We start from the raw sequence: 20,912 nt of genomic DNA, 5'->3' as shown, positions 1-20,912 counted from the left end.
CTATATTGTGCACAAGTGTTGAGCGACCCATAATTTCTCTGTACTTTTCATAAGAGCAGCCAGACTTTCAGCTAGTTTTTCTTTTTTAAGAGCTCAAAGTTATTGAAGAAACAGTTATTCAGCTTCATTCCCACTGATCTCGACTACAAACTGTTTCACTTTGGTTTCTGTTTAAAGCCTCGATGTTTAAAACGTTTCCCTGTGATCACATTTGCACCGTCTGATTTCAAAGTTTGTTTTCTTTTGGTCATTTAGTCCACAGAGTCCTTGGTGTTCTGAAAGGGACCTATAAATAAATGCATTATTATTAATAATAAAGTAGTTGTTGTACATGTACAGACCATAAATATGGAGTCCAGCTGTGTTTGATGCTGCTGGGCAGACTGACCACTGGGAACCTCTGAGCTCTGCTGCTCCACTCTGTGGAGGAACCATGAAGGATTAGATCAACACAGGATAAAGATCCAGGAGTTTCTGCTCAAATAACTTCATCTGAATCAAGTCTGTCAAGTTTTAGACTCTCAGATTCTGAAGATATATTTTCTGTTTTCTATGAACTTTCTTTCATCAGTGATGGAAGTGATGATGCTGCAGAAGCTCAGAGGAAACTTTGAGAAAACTGTGATGAACCATCAACTAATGCTCTCAGGAGGCCAAAGGTCCCTGAATGTAACTGTGCAGTAGATTCAACGAGTGTTTGAAACCTGACCACTTCCATATGTTTTCATTCTAACACAAGAAGTCCTTTTCTCATTGCTTTGATTTGAGTTTTCATTTGAGTTTTCCGAGTCTCGTATTTGGAGTCGAGTCTAATCAATGATCTGACAGAAGAACATTAAAAAGGAGTTACCAGTGCTGTCAAAATTAACATGTAGGGTTAGGGGTTCATCTGTTATCATGATTAACATGATAAAAACCTTTAACACGACACATCTGGATGCAGAACGACTCAAAATCCCTGAAATGTTTCTATCAACGCACTTCGAGCAGTTTGTCCGAGTAGAGTTACCTTTGCACACGTGCAGATGTGCAGCACATCTGTTAGTGACGGAAGCTGAACCAATCAGCTCAATATGGAAGATGACAAACACACACTGACCTCCCGATGAAAAGTTTGAGCATTAAAAAAATAACAAGACGGACCAGCCGACCAACATGAAGGATTCTGTACATCGTGACAGAAGGAATTTTCTTTTCACCGAAGCACTTCCAGCTTAAAATATCACAACAATGCAAAGCACTGATGACACAACTGCCAAGTGGACAAACTGCAGACCTGTTAGTGTTGTTAATAACATAGTTTTGGTTCCTCGTGTCAAAGACTTGAAGAAGAGTGACAGAGAGTGTTAGACTGCTGCAGGATCAGTGCCACCTCCACAGACCTGTGAAGAAAATGATTGTTTGACAGATGGGCTCAGATTCAGGATCAGCTGAGGAGTTTGTGGCTGACAGAATCCTGCAGGTACAGAGCAGAGCCCATCATTAGCATGCAGGACTGTCCCTGGGGGGGTCGGCTCATTCAGGAGGTTAATCAATGTTTACATGTTCAATAAACATGTTAAGTGTGTAAATTTGCCCTTTTCTCTCGAGTCTGTTGGCTCATGAAATGAACTTTGATTCGTTTACATTAAAAATGATGTTTAATGGTGATTAATCCAAATGAATCCACAGTAACCCTGTGATGAGTCTGATTAAACATTTTCATTAACAGCAGTAATATAGATTATATATTATTATATATTAGTGCACACTTAGCTTTTAGTATATATGTTTGTTACAAAGTTGTATTTACAGCAGAGAAGCTGAGTTAAAGACTGAAAACTATTCAAAGTCTCTTTGAATTGAAGCGTTTAACATTCTTTGTGTTTATTCTGCATTGACTTCATTATATGGTGTAAACGTCTGTTACAGGCTTAAATATAAAGTTGGAAAAATGTAACTGCAGCTATTGATCAAGTAATTGTGATTAATCAGGATTAATGACAGAAGATTGTGTCATTAATTAGTCATGTTTTAATCTACTGACAGCACTAGTGTTCACTCTGGTGCCTCCAACTGTTTTACGCCCTTTCAACACCTTCGTGGTCAAAAGTGTACACGCACAAAATCTACAATCACGCAGCAATAGGACAGACACACAATCCATTTATCTCTGTGTCTCAAACACACACACGTGTATTCAAAGCCTCGATTTGTTCATATTTCATCTGTTGTGTTTTTATCTTCAGCGTTTTCAGTGTTGCTGCATTTACACCAAAAATGTTTCCATTGATGAATCAGATTGATTTGAATGTGTTTCATCCATACAAATCCCTCCCTGGTGGTCACATGACTCTATAACATAACAGGAGTCATGTGACAAGAGTTTCATGCTGTAAAATGTCAAAATGGTTGAATGTGGTGGAGTAAAAATGTGAGATGTCAGCTACTTTTCTTCAATATGAAATGTTTGCAGGGCCTGACAGGAAGTGGACGGACGCTCTGATCACTTCCTGTTTGCTGAAGTGGGTTTTCAGTTGTTTAGAAACCAAAGGCTTGTTTTAAAAGACAGTTTAAATGGGACTGAGGGAACGACGTGTTTGTAGTTTATATCCAACAACATCAAGCAGTTAAATCAAAGAGTTCATGTTGCTAACAGCTCACCTCTCTGCAGCAGACACAGGCTGGGATTTAAAACCAATGAAGCGACCTTTAGACTGGTCACTCTGTAAGGACACAGAGCTGGGTCGAGGTCCAGGTTTGAGTCTCTGATGGATCCTGAAAAAGTTATAAATCTTCAGTAAAATTCTCATCACATATCAGCTGATATTATTGGTATTAGCTTACCTTTTCTCAGCTGACTGTCTTTGCTCAAATCTCTTAATGGCATCTTTGACTGAGTTACTTTCATAAGACACAGAGCTTGGTGGAGGTCCAGGCTGGTTCCTGTGAATAATGATGCAGCAGTGATGTGAGTGCTGAGCTGTGACATGGAGAAGAGTCATGGACAGTTAGAGATGGTCATCTCACCTCTGAGCTTTGGTCTGGCTCTCATGTTCCCCACACAGAGTGCTTTTAGAGGGAGGGACTCCCTCCTCTCTGTCCTCACACTGATCCATGCTGCTCAATTCAGCTCACACACACTTTCTACCTGCAGGGGAAACACAAATCATTCATGTGCACATCAGCTGAAATCCTCCTTTCATCATGTGTGCTGTCCAAATATCAGCTGCTTCTTTCCTGCTTCATCTCAGTGTCAGCTGGATGCAGTCAGACAGCAGTGTGAGGCAGAGGAAGCTGCCATCAGCTGCTCTGCTATCAGTCCACTAGATGGAGCCTGAAGCACACACGATGCATTCACTGACACACACTGATTCACTGTTTGGGAAACTAGAAAAATGTTGGTCTTGAACTAGCTGCATAATGCAGACAGGGTAGGACCCAAATATAACGGCGAAACATCTTCAAGCAACTTATAGAAGTCCAGATGCTTTTCTTTCCAAGCTCCTTCAACTATGATGACCTGGATGACTGAGAACCTTCACAGGAAAAATGAAACACACTGAACAAAGAATGCAAGACTTTCACAATAAAACAGCAAACAAAGGAACACAACACTGACACGTGAGCTTGACAGAGGAGTGGAGGAAAGGCAGACGAGAGTGAGCGAGGGAAAGAGGAGACAAGAGAGACATGACAGGCTGAGGAAATATAGAATGGAGCACCAGGCCTCACACAAACACACACAAACACACACAAACACACACAGAGACACACAGAGGCACACAGAGACACAGAGGGAATCTAATGATCAAGGAACTAAACAGGAAGTATAAGAAACTCAAAGAAGCATAAATAAGACTGTAAATGAACCAGAACCATAAACCATAATACAAAAAATGCAAAGTGCTTGGTCAAAGGGACCCAGAACCATTAAAGTTCTTTTCTTTGCTCTTCAGTGTTTGAGTTCAAACAGACTCCACATTAAACTATGACAGCACCGTCCCTGCTGCTGCTGTCAGACCTGTTATTCACTCACTGCTCGCCAGTGTTTCTAATGAGTTTTACTCATCCATGAGAGTTTAAAGCTTGCACTTACAAGCAATGTTCCCTCTAATGTTTCACTTGTCTGAGCGAACACACAACCTCCCTGAGCGATCCACTGTGAGCGACATTAGACGTGTGCACTGTGGTCACGCCAGCGTCGAATCCATCCAAGTTACATGTTTATTAAAATAATCAATTTACAGCGTTTACATTTCTGTTAAACTACTTTTAATTAACTGCTTTAGCCCACTTACAATGAAAGTTAAAAAAGAAAATCTTGTTCATGACCTGTAGCATGTTAACACTATTGGAAGGAAAAATAACTTGAACTTCAATTTTGAAAACACAACTTTCTTTAAATAAAGCTCTGACTTGTATTATGAGTCTGTGGTCTGGGAGAGAGTCTGTAACTCTGTCTGCAACATACAGTAAATAATGACCAATGTTGGGCAGTTAATTATATAGTTACTTCTTCAAAAAAGTAACTGAGTTTTGCAAACAGAGTTTTTTGCAGCTGTTTACTGCAAAAAACTACAGCCAAGGTGTTTTTAAACAAACATTTCAAACTATTTACAGAACAATCAGCTGTTCTGCATCAAATCTGATGCCACACAAATTATTTGTGTCGCTCCAAAAAATAATTTCTGTCCACTATGAGATGAAGGAGAACAACAGCCTGATACCTGCAGGCCTGACAACAGGAGATGTATCACTGCTGTAACACCTGTAACACTCAGCAGGCGCCTCATTGTTCTGACACACAACACTACTGACTACACTACACACTAACTACACACTAACTACACACTAACTACACACTAACTACACAAGATTTGCTCTAAACGTCTCAAATCTCTCACATCTCAAAACACCGCCGTCACTCCGTTTCTTAACAACTAAATGCCATGTTTTGATTGGTCGACATGGTACATTTTTCGACCAATAGGAAAGGCTGGGGGTTGGTATTGTTTTTGCTCACAGGCTTTCGAGCGTTTTCCTTATAAAACGCAGTTTTTACCGTTTCTTCCTGCAGTAAATATAAACAACGACAGTATTCAGGAAGAAAAACAAACATTGCAGATGTTTTATCATAACTCTGGTTTTACGTGGTCGATCAACACAATTTAAAAACTGGTATAAAGTCCACACTTTTCCTGTCAGTTGTTCCGTCTGTCCTGCTCACATCTCCAATGGTTGTACACGTTGTCATTAACGTGGCTTCACTCCACATCAGCCGCTTTGCTAAAACACCGGCACATATTTACTTTAATTTCAATTCAGGTTAGAATTCTTTTTGTGTGCTCAATACAGATTTTCTCTGCGCAGAGACCGTGCCAACAGTGCGCAGCTTAGAGGGAACATTGCTTACAAGGTGACTACCAATAAAAATGAGTGTGCTTCACTGTCAGAGCTACGGTGATTCATCCAGTAGGACTTGATAATAAAAATATTTGTTTGATGCTTTGCATTGAGGCGCATTGTTGAATTTGCAGGGACACAATAACCACAGATCAGTTGTTCAAACCACTACAGTAGGGAGCCATGTCATGAATAATAAACAAATACTAATACTAATACTACTACTAATAATAATGTTAATTTAAGTAATTGTTTTTGACTGAACATCACATATAATGTAACAAGCAGTAAATTCAGGTTAAGTGCATTATCAGCATTTGGAGGAGCTCCTTATCCTTCACTGCTCACCTCTTACAAAGTGTTCACACAGTTTGCTAGCTTCTTTCAGCCTGCTAGCTATGCTAACAAGTCTACTACACACACTTGACTCGGTCACATGACAGACAGCAGAGATAGCTGCTCTGCTAGCTAAGCTAACTCATGTTAGCTTAGCTAGGTCAAGGTCAAAGAAATGAGGCGATGCTGCTGGGAGTTACGTCACAGACTAGCAGAATTTAGTTATTCAGCATAATATTTAATCCTTATTATCTGCTCCTCTCACCTCTGTTTACATCTGAAAACAAGAAAATTTAGCCAACAGTTTATTAGCTTTGGTGAAATTATAAACAGGCATCAGCGCAGTCACCTATACTGTGCTTTAATGCTGGAGCAGCAGGAACACCAGTTAATCTAAAATCTCCTTTTCTCTCTAAAAAGTGACAGCAGACTGAGTCAAAGACAGAAACCTTATTTAAACACCAAATATTCACTTCCTGATCCAGGATTCAAAGAGGACGTTGAACTTACTCAGCTTCTTCCAATGAACGTCTTCACTCTGCAGCTCTCTGCTGTCTGGACCAGGTCTGTGTAGAAACAGAGAAAATCCTCTGCTTCTTCTCCGTCAGCAGTCGTCTGTGTCTGCAGACTGCGTCACATTAAACACTTCACACCAGCAAAGAGGCTGAAGCTCACAGGTCAACGGTCAGCTGCTGCACTGTGTATAACAATTCACTTTTGAACAGTAGATAGCCTGTAGGCGTCTCTGCAGTGATAAACAGTTTACACATTAAACACTGAACCATAAAAGAAGCTTAAGCTGCAGCTCACAGGTCAAAGCTCAGCTGCTGCACCCAGTTATGAGTTTAAATAAATCATTAATCATGATCTTTTCCCTCTCAGCACTTTCACTTGGCCTTGGAGTGTTTTGACGGAGCTACACTGTATGTTTCAAATGTTGTAAATAAATTGGGAGTTAGGGCTGGGCAATATGGCCTAAAATCCATATCGCGGTATAATTTGAAGCATGTGCGGTAACGATATATATCGCGATATATTCTTTTCTTCTGTATAACGTATTTTCCACACTATAAGGCAGACTTACAATCCTTTAATTTTCTCAAAAATCAAGAGTGTGCCTTATGTATGAATTCTAGATGTGCTTACTGACCTCGAACCGATTTTGGCTGCAGAAATCTGTTAAAAATGTTTTAGCACAACTTTGGTAAGCCGCACTGCTTGATGGATCGTCAGAGCATTACGGCTGCCATAGGGAGGAGCTTCACAGAGTAATCTGGGTCCAAAACTCCGACAGCTTCAGGTCCCAAAGTCAAACGAACACTGAGAGTTAAAAACGGTCTAAATTCTTTCATCTTTAATAAAATCATCAGCGTTGCTGCTTTAGCAGATGTAACAATTAAGTTTAATATCCATGAAAACAGAATTTATTAAATTTAACGGACTTAGAAGTTAACAGGAAGTTAGCGCGCTAGTTTACACCTAAACATTTCATACCATGTTCTGACTGAGATTTTTGAAACTAATTCAAACAGCTCTGCTACCACTTCCAACATAAATGAAGACAGAAAACTAAACAGCAGTGGCGTTTGCAGGGTTACTGAAGTTGGACTACCTGGTATATAATGTTGTGCTACGTGATTGCTAGCGACACAGCTATGTTAGCATAACATTAGCACAGTGAAGCTGGAGGATGAACCCCAACTCTTTTTCCACTCGATAAAAGTTAACGTGAGTGATTCTGGTGGTCAGGGACAAATGCAGTCGCATAGCAGGATGCTGTACACGGGCCAAACTTCAGTCACGAGAACAACTGAGATCATTCATCCACAACACGAGGCTAGTTATTAATATACTGCCACAACATGGGAATAGAGCAGCTGCAGAGAATTCAACATTATTGAATCAATGTTACGGAAGTGGAGGAAGCGCAGTTTTTGGCTTTCCCCGCGTTTCAAAAGTGCTTCATCTCTTTGCTGTGACTGTCACCCAGCATAATTGCAGAGGATAATGGTTTTAACCGCTGCGATGCTTTCGACCAAAACAGGTGCAGTTTGATGACATCATCACATGCGCTGTCGCGATAGAGCGGTATAGTCAAAATCTCTATCGTTGACCAAATTTAATCGATTCTGTCGTTTATTGTTTATATCGCCCAGCCCTACTGGGTGTGATTTTGTTGTATTGGTTTGTTTTTTGGTTTTATGTTTCCATGTAGATGAATGAAGACAGATTCACTCTTACCTTTTCAAAATGTCTATAAGGTAGACGAGGTCTATGCTTTTCTGCCTCTTCACAGATAATCCCAGTGATTTTCCCTTGGTCTGAAATTTCACCTGATCTTGTGATATTGAGAGTCATCTGCCTTTGAGGCAGCTAACCAAACAGTGTTCTCTAAACTCTAACTTTAATATACTTTGATATATTTCAGATTTCTGAGCTCTGCTCTGACTCCGTGCCAGTAGCTCCTTAATATGACTTTAGTTTGATCAATAATTAACCTGCAGAAAGTTTCTGTTCCCACTCCACCACGCCGAACAACCCTGAGAACAAATAATATGATGTGGGTGTGTCTGCAGGCTTCAGCACTGTGAGCATTAAACACAATAAAAGACTCACAAGTTCCTGCTCAAAGGTCAGCTGCCTTTAGATCAATCATTAACCTGCAGCAGGATCCAGTCTTCTGCCTGTTGTGGTTGTGACAGCTGCTCGTAGGAGAGTTTGTTTGTAGGAGGTGGAGATGTTCTCAGATCAAGTGCGTAATCGTCTCTTTGTGTAGACGCTAAAATCTGTGAGCCAAAACTCTCTGCTCTGAAACTCTTCACTCAGTCCTCACGCTGAGAGTTTAGAGGCTGAACTTCTTGTTCCTCCATAACACTGTTTTCATGAAACAGCAGAAATGAGCTTCTGTTTCTCAGCAGTGCGCACACAGAGAACCGATCCTCTCTGCTCAGTCTGAACAAATCAAAGTGAAACGTCAGTGAAAACACAGCTGCTGATCAAACTGTGTCAGATTAATGCCTCAATGTTTCACTGTGACGTTAAAAAATACATAAAAATGATTTAAAGAAGTAGGAGGCAGATTTTCACAATAAGAGCACTTTGTTTTTAATTCAGTTAATGTCAAACTGTCATCAACACCTCTGTGTTGTCTCCGTCTCTGAGCAGATTCAGGCATTACTCAAATAATAAAGGTTTTCTTTCACTATTATACTTTTCATTAGTCTCCAGGTTGATGATTATAAACAGAATTATTAAAGTTTTTATCATTTCAGGCTGAAAATCAACATGAATTTGGTTCTAATCAAAGAAGCTCCTTTAATGTGTGTCATTAAAATCCTCACACAGGCTTAAAAAGGCGACATTAACATTAAACTAAATGAAAGAAGCTTCAGCTGAGAGCTTCATGCAGTCATCATCAGCAGCTCATAGCAGTCACAGCTCTTTATTACGCAGCTTTGCAGGAATTAAAGTGGCTGAAGTGTCAGAGTTTGTGTGAGAAGCTGCTTCATGGACAGCTGTACACACGTCTTTATTATTTCTTCATAAATCAAACACACAGGTTTGTCTGCAGATGATTTAAAGTGTGTCGTTGTGCAGTTAAAGCTGTTGGTGTGACGCCCTGACCTCCTGTGAATGAAACAGCCAATCAGATCCATCAGAGAGAGAGCAGGAAGTGTTGTGTGTTTGTGACAGAACAAGGAAACAGTGATGATGATGAACATAAAGATCCTCTGATGACGTGCTTGTGTTTCCTGTTACAGTAACGCTTGTTCATCTGTTGCTCTCCTACACTTTCCTATTGTTGAGATTATTCTGTTATCATATGTTACCTTATATATGTAATCAAAGTAGTTGAATTATGATACTGCTGTAGATCATATTATACCCTTTAATATAGAGTGTGTGATCAGTATGTAGTTTAGTCCTCATTATACTTTTGAGTTAAAAGAACATAATCATTTTGTAGTTCATTAGATAAGTGTGCATCACTCTGTATCCTTGATCGGCTGTGAATGTCTTATACTGTTTTCTTGACATGCTTTACTGCTGAATCATCAAGAGAAGGTTGTAAGCAGGAGACTTGGTGTCTAGGGAGATAGACAACATTCCATACCCCCACCTTTGCAGGGAGCAGAGAAGACAGGGAGCCGAGGTCATAATTTAGGCGCCGTAAGAGAGAAAGAATGTGAATGTTTAGGCTTTTACGACTAGGTGGGGGCCACTAGAGAGTATAAAAAGCTGAGTAACCCGTCACCATTTTGAGACATGCTGCTGACCCTCTGCAGGCATCTCTCCCGTCCGGACGTTGTAATGCTCTTATGTGTTGAATTGTATGGAAATAAATGATTGTTGATTGAGCATTTATACACCGAGTATTGTCCCTCCTTCAGCCCAAAGATTCAAAGAATTGGGAGATTTCAACAACTTGGTGCCGTGTGACCCGGATCTTTGGTGTGCTGAGGAGGTGCAGATTTGGCCTTTGGTGAGATCGTGAGGCGAGGTGAACAGAGGACCGGTCCAAAAATAAAAAGGTAAGCACAGCCTGTTGTATTATACCAAATGTGCATATTGGGCTTTCCAAATTAATCTGTTCACTGAGTTACACGTATTTTCACATTAAATTGTCGGTGTCTGGTTTTTGGCGCAAGATACTAACAACATAAGTTGAGGTTAATTCCAGTGTGTGAGTAAACTGCTTCTACCGAGATACTAATAACATACTACGTTGGACTAGTTGCAGCCACTTTACCTTCCACATTTAACTTAGTCTAAAACTGGCTTCTGTAGCAATAATACATTAGAATTTCTTCTGGAGACGCGGCCATAAGTTCAGTACATTGAAGTCGAGGTTTCGAAGTTTGTTTATGGTTACTGTTAAGTCCTTGCTCCTGCCGGCTATGAAATAGAAGTTGTTTAAGGAAAAGCAGATGCTGGCTCACGGTGTAGTTAAACGCTGGCAACGCCGAAAGCGCAACACGTCCGTAGGTTTTGGTTTATGATACGGCGTGTTCCGGTGGTACGGCCGTGAAGTGCAGTAGTGGTTGGTGCTGGTTTCAGTACATTGAATAGAGGTTTGACGGTGGTTTATGGTGTCTGTCGAGTCATAAGGGCTGCGGCCGTAAAATAAAGTAAAATTTTACTTGCCAAGAAGTACATAGAGCAAAACCTGGTTTATGGTGTCGGGTATAACTTCAGGGGACGCAGGCATCACTTTTATGATGCGATTTTGCCCCGTTGTGGCGGTCATAACGCAGAGACAGGGGTATTTGGTCTTTGGTTGTTGTGTTTCAAAAGAATTCTAACAGTTGAGCTCAGAGGTTTCTGTGCAAATTTCTGCTGATGAGGAGCGCTCTCTGTGTGTCTCACTGTGGGTGAGTGTGTGCAAAGCGCGCTCTGAGTGTGTTTCTGGTTGTGAAGTGTGAACACAGTCACAGTGACGGTTGATGTGTTTGAATAGGAGGACATTAGTGCGAAGAGGATGCTTTAAGATCTAAGGTTGACGCCTGGTGTACCTGTGGAAACTAATTTGTTCAAGGTGTGGCGACCCTCCTGGTCGTGGACGCGCGGCCAGGCCCAGCGGCGTCTGGATGCCAAGATGGCAACTTGGGAACTGAGGACTCCCGCATAGCTGCAGAATAACTCTGGAACGGCCGTGTAATCACGGGTTCACATTTATTCTGGAATAGAACAAGAGAATGCTTTTACATCTAAGGTTGAGTTCTATCATAGGTGAAATATAAAAAGGTTGAATTCCTCGTTTCAGTGGTTGAAATTGTTGTGTGCCTGTCCCCTGACGAGTGTGAAATTAAATAAAGAGGGAATTTGGAGCCACATAGAGATAGACGGGCATAATTGGGTGTATGACTCTGTGGTGTAATAAGAAAAATAAGAATAAAAAGAGAGATGGTAAGAGGTGTGTAGTGGAGAATTATAGAGAGAGGAATGTGTTGGGAGACTGGCGTGCAGTTTACGCTGTCAAGGTAGGCGTGTTGCCTGCTTATCTGTTTAACAGTGATGAAAATGAAATTAAATAAATCTCTTAGTGTGTTAATACAGGAAGCTGCGGACCTGGACCAACTGCCCCCACAAGCACAGCGGCCGAAGCAAAATTATAGGTAATGGGAACCACACCCAGCACGAATCAGCAGCTGTGAAACAGACAGCAGCGAGGAGAGAATTAGAGGAGGAATGAAGGTTTTAAGAGCACATGAAATTCGGTTGAATTTTGGGGCCAACGGACTTGTGGAGGTTGGGAAGGCGTCCGGAGCATCACAACAAAAGGTGAAACAAAAACACACAAGCAGAGTAATGTGAGAGAAAGGCTCCTTTTAAGGTAACGCCTAGTTTGAGAAAAAGTTAAAATTAACCTGCCTGCCTACAAAATGCACACACACGCAATGAAGAAACAGCTTACACTCATGAACATGTGAAGATTTTCCAACAAGGTTAAAGCAGCGAAACTTAACATACTTCTGTTGTTAAATAATAAAGTTTATACATTACTGACAAAGAAACTCTCTGGGTTGCAGGACAACAATTTAACAAAAAAGAAAAAAGAAACACTGGTCTAACCAACCAGGCAAGACGCAACAAATTTAGTGGTAAAAAGAGTCAAATTGTGACATGTTTTCTGCTGATTGATTAATACAAGTGATTTCTGAATGAAAGAAAATTCCATTTTTGGGCTTTTGAACAACATCTTAAGAATTTTAATATGTACCTGTGTTGTCCTGTCAGCTTGGCGGGTCATGAGTGGATTATATGGTGAGAAAAAACAAAAAAAGGGGGAGAGAAGGCTGACACAGGGCCTGGTCCCGGTGTTTCTCCCCTCTCTGAATGACACAGCCAACACAACATCATTTTCCTGTTCGTTTGTTTTTGTTTTTCGTTTGTTTTGTTCTGTTTTTGTTTTTTCTATACATATTTAATTACAGGCTGCTTTGCGGCCCTGAAAGCCGAGGCTGAACTGGACTCCTGCTCTCCCCTCTACGTGACCCTGACCAAATGCTGCAACAGCTGGACCCACAACAACGACCTGAAAATGTCAACAGTGCTGCAGGAATGTGATCTCATGCAGCAGAGACGGAGAGCACTAAACCCAAGGCCCGTTTCACTACACGGGGGAAAATTCTCAGTCAGCTTCAGCTGACAGAGCGGTGACGAGACGCCCGCCAAGCCCGAATGAAAAGTAAGGCCGAGCAAAAGAATGCTGACCTTGATAACTCTGCATTAAAACTGTGCAGGACAGTGATGGACCAACAATGATCATCGGGCAGCAAAAAGGGCGGGACCGAGACAGGAGGAGTAACTGAGGACAGAAGGCACCTCAGAATGGACAAAAAACACAGAAGAAGATGCAGGTTTCACCTGCGGTGAACATCGACACTGGAGAAAGGACTGCCCCAATTGGGGTCAGAACCAGGACGGACTGAACTTTGAGCAGCAGCAGCAGCAAACAAACTGAAAAGGAGGAGGGCAGGACCCCAGGGCATGCTTCAGGCCGTGGTTTACCCAGAACACCAGAACAGGAAAGTGATGAACACACACACACACACACACACACACACACACACACGCACACACACACACACACACACACGCTGATGCAATGAAGAACGCTTTGCTTATGCTGATATGCAAAATGCTGCACACAAACATCCCAATGCATAATTATTATGAGGAGCCATTGATTACCATTGATTACTTAGAATGTGTTATATGTCACCTAGAGGGCATTCAGGTAGAGTTAATAAGGTCTAAAACGGTTTGGTTATGAAAACAATGTCTGTGCGTGATGTCTGTTTATGGCTCAAGGCCTTGACTGAATTCTTTGCTGTGCTTCACACAGCACTGAGGAGGAACAGTGGCACAGAGTGAAGATGATGAATTAGTGGTGTAAGTTTTAGGAGTACGGCATTTTCTGTGATTGAGTTTTAATTCAAGGAGGAACAAAAGGTGTTACGGCACCTGAGGTTCTCATTCCCACACAATATTGTCCCGGCAGGAAGCAAAATGTTCCTGTGAATTTCTGGTTGATTGTTTGGTTTTGCTCAGCGCTAGCTTGATTTTATCAGTGAGCTTTGGCTTGTGTTCTTTCTCGTAAGCGAGAGAGGGATAGTTTTATGCTTGGACATGTCTGCAACGGGCCCTAGTTTGTGTTACTTTTATTAGTATTTTGTTTGTTACGTCTGTTTTCCTTTTTGTTACAGTGCACTGAGGAAAAAACACATCTGAGATCCACCAGTGGTGATGTGGTGATATTTTGTGAGTTCATGATTTAACAATCAGCTCTTTAAACCAGGCCTGAAAGCGCTATAAAATATTATTACTGTAAACAGTTGCAAAGTATTTTTCTCCATGATTGTAATTGGCTTGGGAGAAATTCACTTATAGGGGACACTGATCACATGAGAAGTCCTCAGTCTAAAAGGATTGCAGCGAGTCAATCCGGTCCAAAAAGAAAAAACAAGGAATTGTTTTCCTTTTAAAATGATGACGTCATCTTGCTGGTGATGGATGCTCGAATAGGTCGCGCGTGAGACTCGATTATCAGCAACATCTGGTATGAATGTGTGTGAATGAATGCATGTGACTGGACTGTGATGGACTGACTGAAAGTTTTGACTGACTTGACACTGAGACAATGACTGCACCAACTTTAGGATTAGTAAATGCCAACAAACAATTCACCCAGCCGGCAAGAGAAGGGTGGATGCTTCGCTTTGTTTTGTTTTGTTCTTGCAGGAGCAGGAGGATAAGAGAGACTGGAGGAGGAGACTGTAGCTTCACAGGCGAGTGTGGAACTGAGATTTAAACCGTTGGTTGTTAATTTTGAGTTACTGATGTTTGCATTAAGAAAAACTGTGCTATAGTAGCTTCGTTTTGATTAAGGTATCATGTTATATTATTGGGAATGCCAAATGATACAGTGGAAAAAACTTTTGATATCACTCATGACTGGAATATGTTACTATTGACCATAGAAGGTCACTGTAAAAAAAGTCAGTTAAAGTTTACAGAGGAAGATCGCCAAAACCTTAACAATGTTTATGAATAACAGGGGAATGGTAGACTTGCCATATTCAAAATAGAGATATGCCAATTTTGTATGAAGCACATGACTGATAACTGTTCTGTCCTGAGCTTTTGTTTTTTATAGCACCCACTTGACCACACCAACAGTTTTCACACCAAAGGAGGGGAATTGCAAATATTGGAGGGAGGAATACTAATAAAAGTGGAAGTTGAGTTTGAACATGAAACACTGGTGATATGAAAATTTCCATGAGTTTATTTGTGTGTTTAATAATTTAGCTATGGTAAGACTTAAGCTTATAATGTGTTAGACTTAGAAATGGTTCATTAATCTTTGATTTCTTCTACACACACATAGATTATGATTAGAATAAGTCCGGAATATAACATTTTGAACCAAAATTTGAATCATTAGAAGAACAATATTAGATTATCAAGGCTAGGGAGAGAGGTGTTTTGTTTTTCTGTCTCTTGCAGAGAAAGGAACAGACACCAGACGGGGACACGGAGTTATGAGGACCCCTAACAGCAGAGACAGATGTGGGGACTGCCGAGACAGCAACTGGGGTCAAGTGTCATGACGTTTGGGCTCCTTGAGAAGATGGATCCCATGAACACAGCAATAACCATGAAGGGGTTGGCGGAAACCAGGAACACCAGACCAACGAGGTTCGAGAGGCTCTTGGCAAAAAGGGGGACACGGCGGTGATCCCAAACCCATAGATCTTTGTTTGAAATCGGGGCAGAATAATCCCCAGAACTGTGCAACGACTAAAGGGTGGTCTAACCCCGGAGGTCGAAGGAAGAAGCTGAGAATCACCCAACTGGAAGATATTGGTAGCTGCAGCAATAAAAAATAAAGCTGTGGGAAAATTGGGGAGTGATGGGAGTGTCATCTGTAACTGATGGTATGGTTGTAAATCTAACTTTGCTTGCATCTGAACTGCGTAAACACAGAGGTCATCACACATATGGTCCACCCGTTAAAGGGGGACAGAGGGCCTCAGGACCAAGGAGACGTGGACATTGCAACATTAGAGTGTATGTTGTAAGTGATCTCTTTGAGAAAAGAGATCAAAGGGGGAATGTTGAGATTATTCTGTTATCATATGTTACCTTATATATGTAATCAAAGTAGTTGAATTATGATACTGCTGTAGATCATATTATACCCTTTAATATAGAGTGTGTGATCAGTATGTAGTTTAGTCCTCATTATACTTTTGAGTTAAAAGAACATAATCATTTTGTAGTTCATTAGATAAGTGTGCATCACTCTGTATCCTTGATCGGCTGTGAATGTCTTATACTGTTTTCTTGACATGCTTTACTGCTGAATCATCAAGAGAAGGTTGTAAGCAGGAGACTTGGTGTCTAGGGAGATAGACAACCTTCCATACCCCCACCTTTGCAGGGAGCAGAGAAGACAGGGAGCCGAGGTCATAATTTAGGCGCCGTAAGAGAGAAAGAATGTGAATGTTTAGGCTTTTACGACTAGCTGGGGGCCACTAGAGAGTATAAAAAGCTGAGTAACCCGTCACCATTTTGAGACATGCTGCTGACCCTCTGCAGGCATCTCTCCCGTCCGGACGTTGTAATGCTCTTATGTGTTGAATTGTATGGAAATAAATGATTGTTGATTGAGCATTTATACACCGAGTATTGTCCTTCCTTCAGCCCAAAGATTCAAAGAATTGGGATTTTTAACACTATAAATAAAGGAGAAAAAGTCCGTTTAGTTTCATTTCCTACAGCTCAGAGTTACACTTCACATTCCTGCAGTCACATCAAAAAGCTTCACTTTGGTCCAACATCTACATGTTAACATGAAACACAGACAGACTCAGAACATCTGGAACATCTGCACTTTGACCCAAACTGTTATAGCAGGATATTTTCTACATATTTCTTATGTTGGACCTGTTTGAACTGTAAATGACCTGTAATCATCTGTAAATGGTGTGAGACACACTGAGGCCACCTACAGGGCAGCTGGGGAACAGCAGGGATCTGAAATCATACGAGACGTTAGTGAGCGAGAAGAACAAACGGACTTAAGATGGCTCGAAGTGATCAAAGTTGATCTAAAACAGAAGATAAATCCACTGATTCTTTGTAAAGTTCATCTGCTGCTCACATGAATCCTGTGATGAAAGATTTATTTCACTGAATGTTTCTTCAAAGCTCATTTCAACCTGTTGAAGTCATGAATGAAAGTGCAGACTGAGAGTGGATCACATGATGTTTGAGGTGTGTCATGTGACATGTTCAGTATTGTCACACATGTCTAGATTGTCCCTGATATCATAACTGCTCAAACACTGATGATTATATTTGAAGAATTATTCCTGATGGCAGCAAAGTTTGAATGGAGCTCTCTGTCTGTGCTGATTTGTCGCCCTCTGGAGGTCAAAGCACAAACCTACAGGGCAGCTGGGGAACAGCAGGGATCTGAAATCATACGAGATGTTAGTGAGAAGTTAGAACAAACGGACTTAAGATGGCTCGAAGTGATCAAAGTTGGTCTAAAACAGAAGATAAATCCAAAGCAGCATCAGATGAATGTTACCATTTCCAGTTACGGTGCCCTTCATCTAATATGGAAATGTGTTGTTTTTTTAGCCGTGTTGTTGTTCTTCCTATTGTGTTTAGGCCAGAGATGCTCTTCAAACAGCGGACAGACATGACCACATTACAAGAACATGGTGTGAGTCCGATTTGATATTCCAGTCAACGCTGAGAGACCTTAACCAGGAAGTCAGAGGTCAGCTGATGCTGCGAGCAGGAAGTGAACCAAGGGAAAGGTCCACTCTACTCAATCTCAAAGAAAATATGCTGGTATTTGTTGATGTTGATGGTACAATAAAAATATATAATATAATAAATAATAAAATATCATGTGATGATGAGATGTGTTGTTGGTGTTTGTATTTTCTGTAAATGTCTTTTTAATGTAAATGCTTTGTTCCAGACGGACAGGGAATCAGTTGCTGTACGATGACATCATCTTGATGTTGACGAGGAGGGCGAGAAAAACTAGTTTTGTCCTGCAGATGGCGATCTTGCACCGTGTTCAGAGAGCCGACACTGATGGTGCTGCTCTACTCAGCTTACTTTAGCCTGGGTTGGACTCTATATGAGCAGCTTCCACTCTGGTTTCACTCTTAAACACACTTGTTTGATTTCACTTGTAAAAGTTGAAGAATAAATATTTTATTACAAAATTATTTGTTGATGCATTTTTTTAGGGTCAAATATCTTGTTTGATTTGAGGAATGAACTGTTAGGGTGGAAAAAGTGAATCAGGTTAAAATAGTGGTGCTTTATATCAGTGAAGATGTATAATGTAATTTAAAATGTTGATGATGGGTTGTAGTGGGCTTGTACTTACAAAACTGCCTCATTTTATTGGAACGATCCACAGTTGCATCCATTCACGGATGACATCTGACATCATTTGACATCTGGTCTGAACACGTTTGTACACAAGATGCCTCAGTTCTGGATGTTCCCACAGACTCCTCTGTGCACCTAAAGAAAAGGTCAAGGGTCAGCAGCACATGTAGTTGGGACAAGTCTTCAGTCGCACAAACTACACAATGATTTTCCTCCAATGACGACTTTTCACTTGCAGAAATGGTCCTGTGTGATTTCCAGGCTGTGATATAAAAACTAGTTCCTAATGGCAGCGACTCACTCAGTAAACATGTGTTTCCTTCACCAACCTCACACACAGATCCAATAAGATCAGGAAGTGGGCAGTATAGTACAATATGTGTTATTCTGTGCTGCACTGCCCAAACTAAAGATCTGCTGAAGTGTTGGAAATGATCCAGATGTTTATTTTGGACGATACAGCAGAAGATCAGACATGAAAGTGGAGATAACACAGAAGACCTGCAGCAAAGGTCAGAGGTCAGACTGGGCCCTGGATTCAACAATGAGCCAATGATCATCAAGCAGTGACTAAAGCAGAGCCCTGACGTTCTGACATTCATCACACAGTCAGAACAAATGTCTGCTGATGACTTCATCTCATGAAACGACTGATAGATGTCAGTTCATTGATCAGCTGAGCTGCTGATCTTCATCGTCACAGAAACATTCAGCTTGTTTCAATCAGTAAATAACTCCCACTACTCCCAGTTTGAACTGTTCCCACTCAAAATGCTGTGAGAACAATGATCATTGTAGGACTTCACAAACATCACGTGTTGTTTTCCACATGTAAGATCAGCAAACACACAGAAACTTCCTGTTGCCACACACGGCCTCTAAAATCTCTTCCACGCTTTCTGTCTGAAGTCCACTCTCTGTGTCGGATCCACAGGAAACAACAAGATCTTATTAACATGGTTTTCAATGTGTCTCCTTCCAAAAAGTCCAACCAATGAACAAATGTGTGTATTTGTGGAGGCCGAACAAAAGCATGACACATTTCTCTGTTTCTATAAACTGGAGTCAAACACAAACATGAAGAGTTTCACTGACAGACTCCAAAATGCCCCCACAGTGGATCAAAGGGAAATCCTACAGTGTGGCCAGAGACTCTTAATGGCTCCAACATCAACACATCCACAATGTTGGATCCAGTTCTGCCTCACAGAGTTACTAAGACACACCCTCTGCCAGCATCACAACAGCTCCACCTGCTTCACCTGCCTCCTCAGCATCTGTACACCTGAAGAGAAAAGAAAGGCTCCAACAGCTCAAATCTACAAAGGATTCATGAAGTTTCATCCAACAATAACATGTTTGCCTTCCACAGTGTGCTGTTAGACACCACTGTACCTCTGCCATTTCAAAAAGAGCAGCTTGGGAACATTTTGGCTCCAAACACTTTGTGTTTAAGTTCTTTGTTTTCTTTGTGAAGCCGACAACATCTGGAGCTTTGTGACTCATAGAAACATCATTTTGTTCTTTAGATGACAGCAGATTGGGACTGAATAATCAATCACTATCAAACCAATAAAGACAAACATGCTGATTTTACAGGAACTTTGTTGGAGAAGCTGCAAAGACATGAAACTGGTGGAGATCCCAAACCAGTTGATAGTGCTGGTTATTCCAAATAAAGCTGTTTCCCTTTGAGATGAAATGACTTTGTGTCCTGATATATAATAAAGATGTTGTTGTTTTTGAGCCCCTGTATTAAAAGTAGTTTAAAGTCAGCTTGAGTTTGATGTCTTTATGTCAAAGCTGCTCATGATGTTGAGCTGCTGATGGAATAAAAACAATATAAAAGCATGTAGTCCAGACTTAAATGTAGCCTGTTGTTAGCTGAGGTCCACACACAGTGTTTGACAGTGTAAAGTGTGTGAAAGGGCTGCTGGTGGAGCTCACTAGGATGAGCAGGTGACCACGAGGTGGAGAGCAGCTGGCCTGGCTTTGACCCGGGCCACGCCCCCTTTCTCTCTGCTTTGCTGTCACTTATCTTCACTGCTCTGTCCAATAAAGCTGAAAAAGGCCCCGAATCAAAGAAATCTGCTGCAGCCTCTGAAACGTCTTCTGTTTCCTTCCCGACGGCTTTTTCACCGTCAGCCCATCAGACAGTCCAGCAGCATTTATGATGATGTCATGATGTTGAAGAGGCTGCTACGGTGGCCTCCCATGACCCCCAGCCTCATCACAGCTGAGATGCAGACATTTGAAACCATTCAGCAGACAACTGAATAACAGTCCAACACAACAGTCTGTGTGCAGACACACACTGACCTTTCATAGAGTCAAACACAGCTGGTTGAGTCATTTCTCTGTGAGTCTAAAGTGAATCTAGTATTTGAAAGTCCACTTCCTGTATTTGTTGTTGAAGACTTCTTCAGCTTCTTCTCAAGGACATCAGCTGCTTGTTTGGCAGCAGAGGCAGTTAAGAAGCTTCCTGAAAAACACTGAACAGTGAGTTCACTGTGGCATATGACAGATTCAGCTTTCTGTGTGCAAATGTGTCTGTGTCGACCTTTCAAATGCTGTTGAATCCAAAACATCAGCGGCTCCTCGGCTGCTCACTTCATGCACTTCTGTCTGTGTGACAGTCCAATGACATCACAGCTGTTTCCAGCCCCAGTGTCTCAGGACTGGACACCTTTAAACATGTCGAGGATCAAACAGCGTCCAGCTAAACACACATGAAACTATCAGAGCTGACAATCATTCCA

The 20,912-nt window shown here is 41.3% G+C and overlaps 1 protein-coding gene and 1 long non-coding RNA gene across 2 annotated transcripts in view; one reads left to right on the top strand and one right to left on the bottom strand.

Annotated features, from left to right (window-relative positions):
- The window catches only part of LOC145428494 (uncharacterized), a 38,804-nt gene extending 32,022 nt beyond the window's left edge, over positions 1 to 6,782 (bottom strand). Inside the window, exons 1-4 of the mRNA XM_080300706.1 lie at positions 6,232 to 6,782; positions 3,010 to 3,130; positions 2,827 to 2,925; positions 2,644 to 2,757 (exon numbers count right to left, since the gene is read on the bottom strand). Of these exons, the coding sequence (XP_080156832.1) occupies positions 2,644 to 2,757; positions 2,827 to 2,925; positions 3,010 to 3,098 (302 nt within the window). The 5' untranslated portion in view covers positions 3,099 to 3,130; positions 6,232 to 6,782. The remainder of the gene's footprint in view (positions 1 to 2,643; positions 2,758 to 2,826; positions 2,926 to 3,009; positions 3,131 to 6,231) is intronic.
- A 2,152-nt stretch (positions 6,783 to 8,934) lies between these two features.
- Positions 8,935 to 19,928, top strand: LOC145428430 (uncharacterized). Its single transcript, XR_013908722.1, has 2 exons — positions 8,935 to 10,253; positions 12,657 to 19,928. It is a non-coding gene; the product is annotated as an uncharacterized LOC145428430 (long non-coding RNA).
- The last annotated feature ends 984 nt before the right edge of the window (positions 19,929 to 20,912 follow it).

This window comes from Astatotilapia calliptera, chromosome 4, assembly GCF_964374335.1.
Source record: "Astatotilapia calliptera chromosome 4, fAstCal68.1, whole genome shotgun sequence".
NCBI classification, from domain to species: Eukaryota; Metazoa; Chordata; class Actinopteri; order Cichliformes; family Cichlidae; genus Astatotilapia; species Astatotilapia calliptera.
The sequence above is the reverse complement of the archived record's forward strand: the minus strand, read 5'-3'. Positions and strand labels throughout refer to the sequence as shown.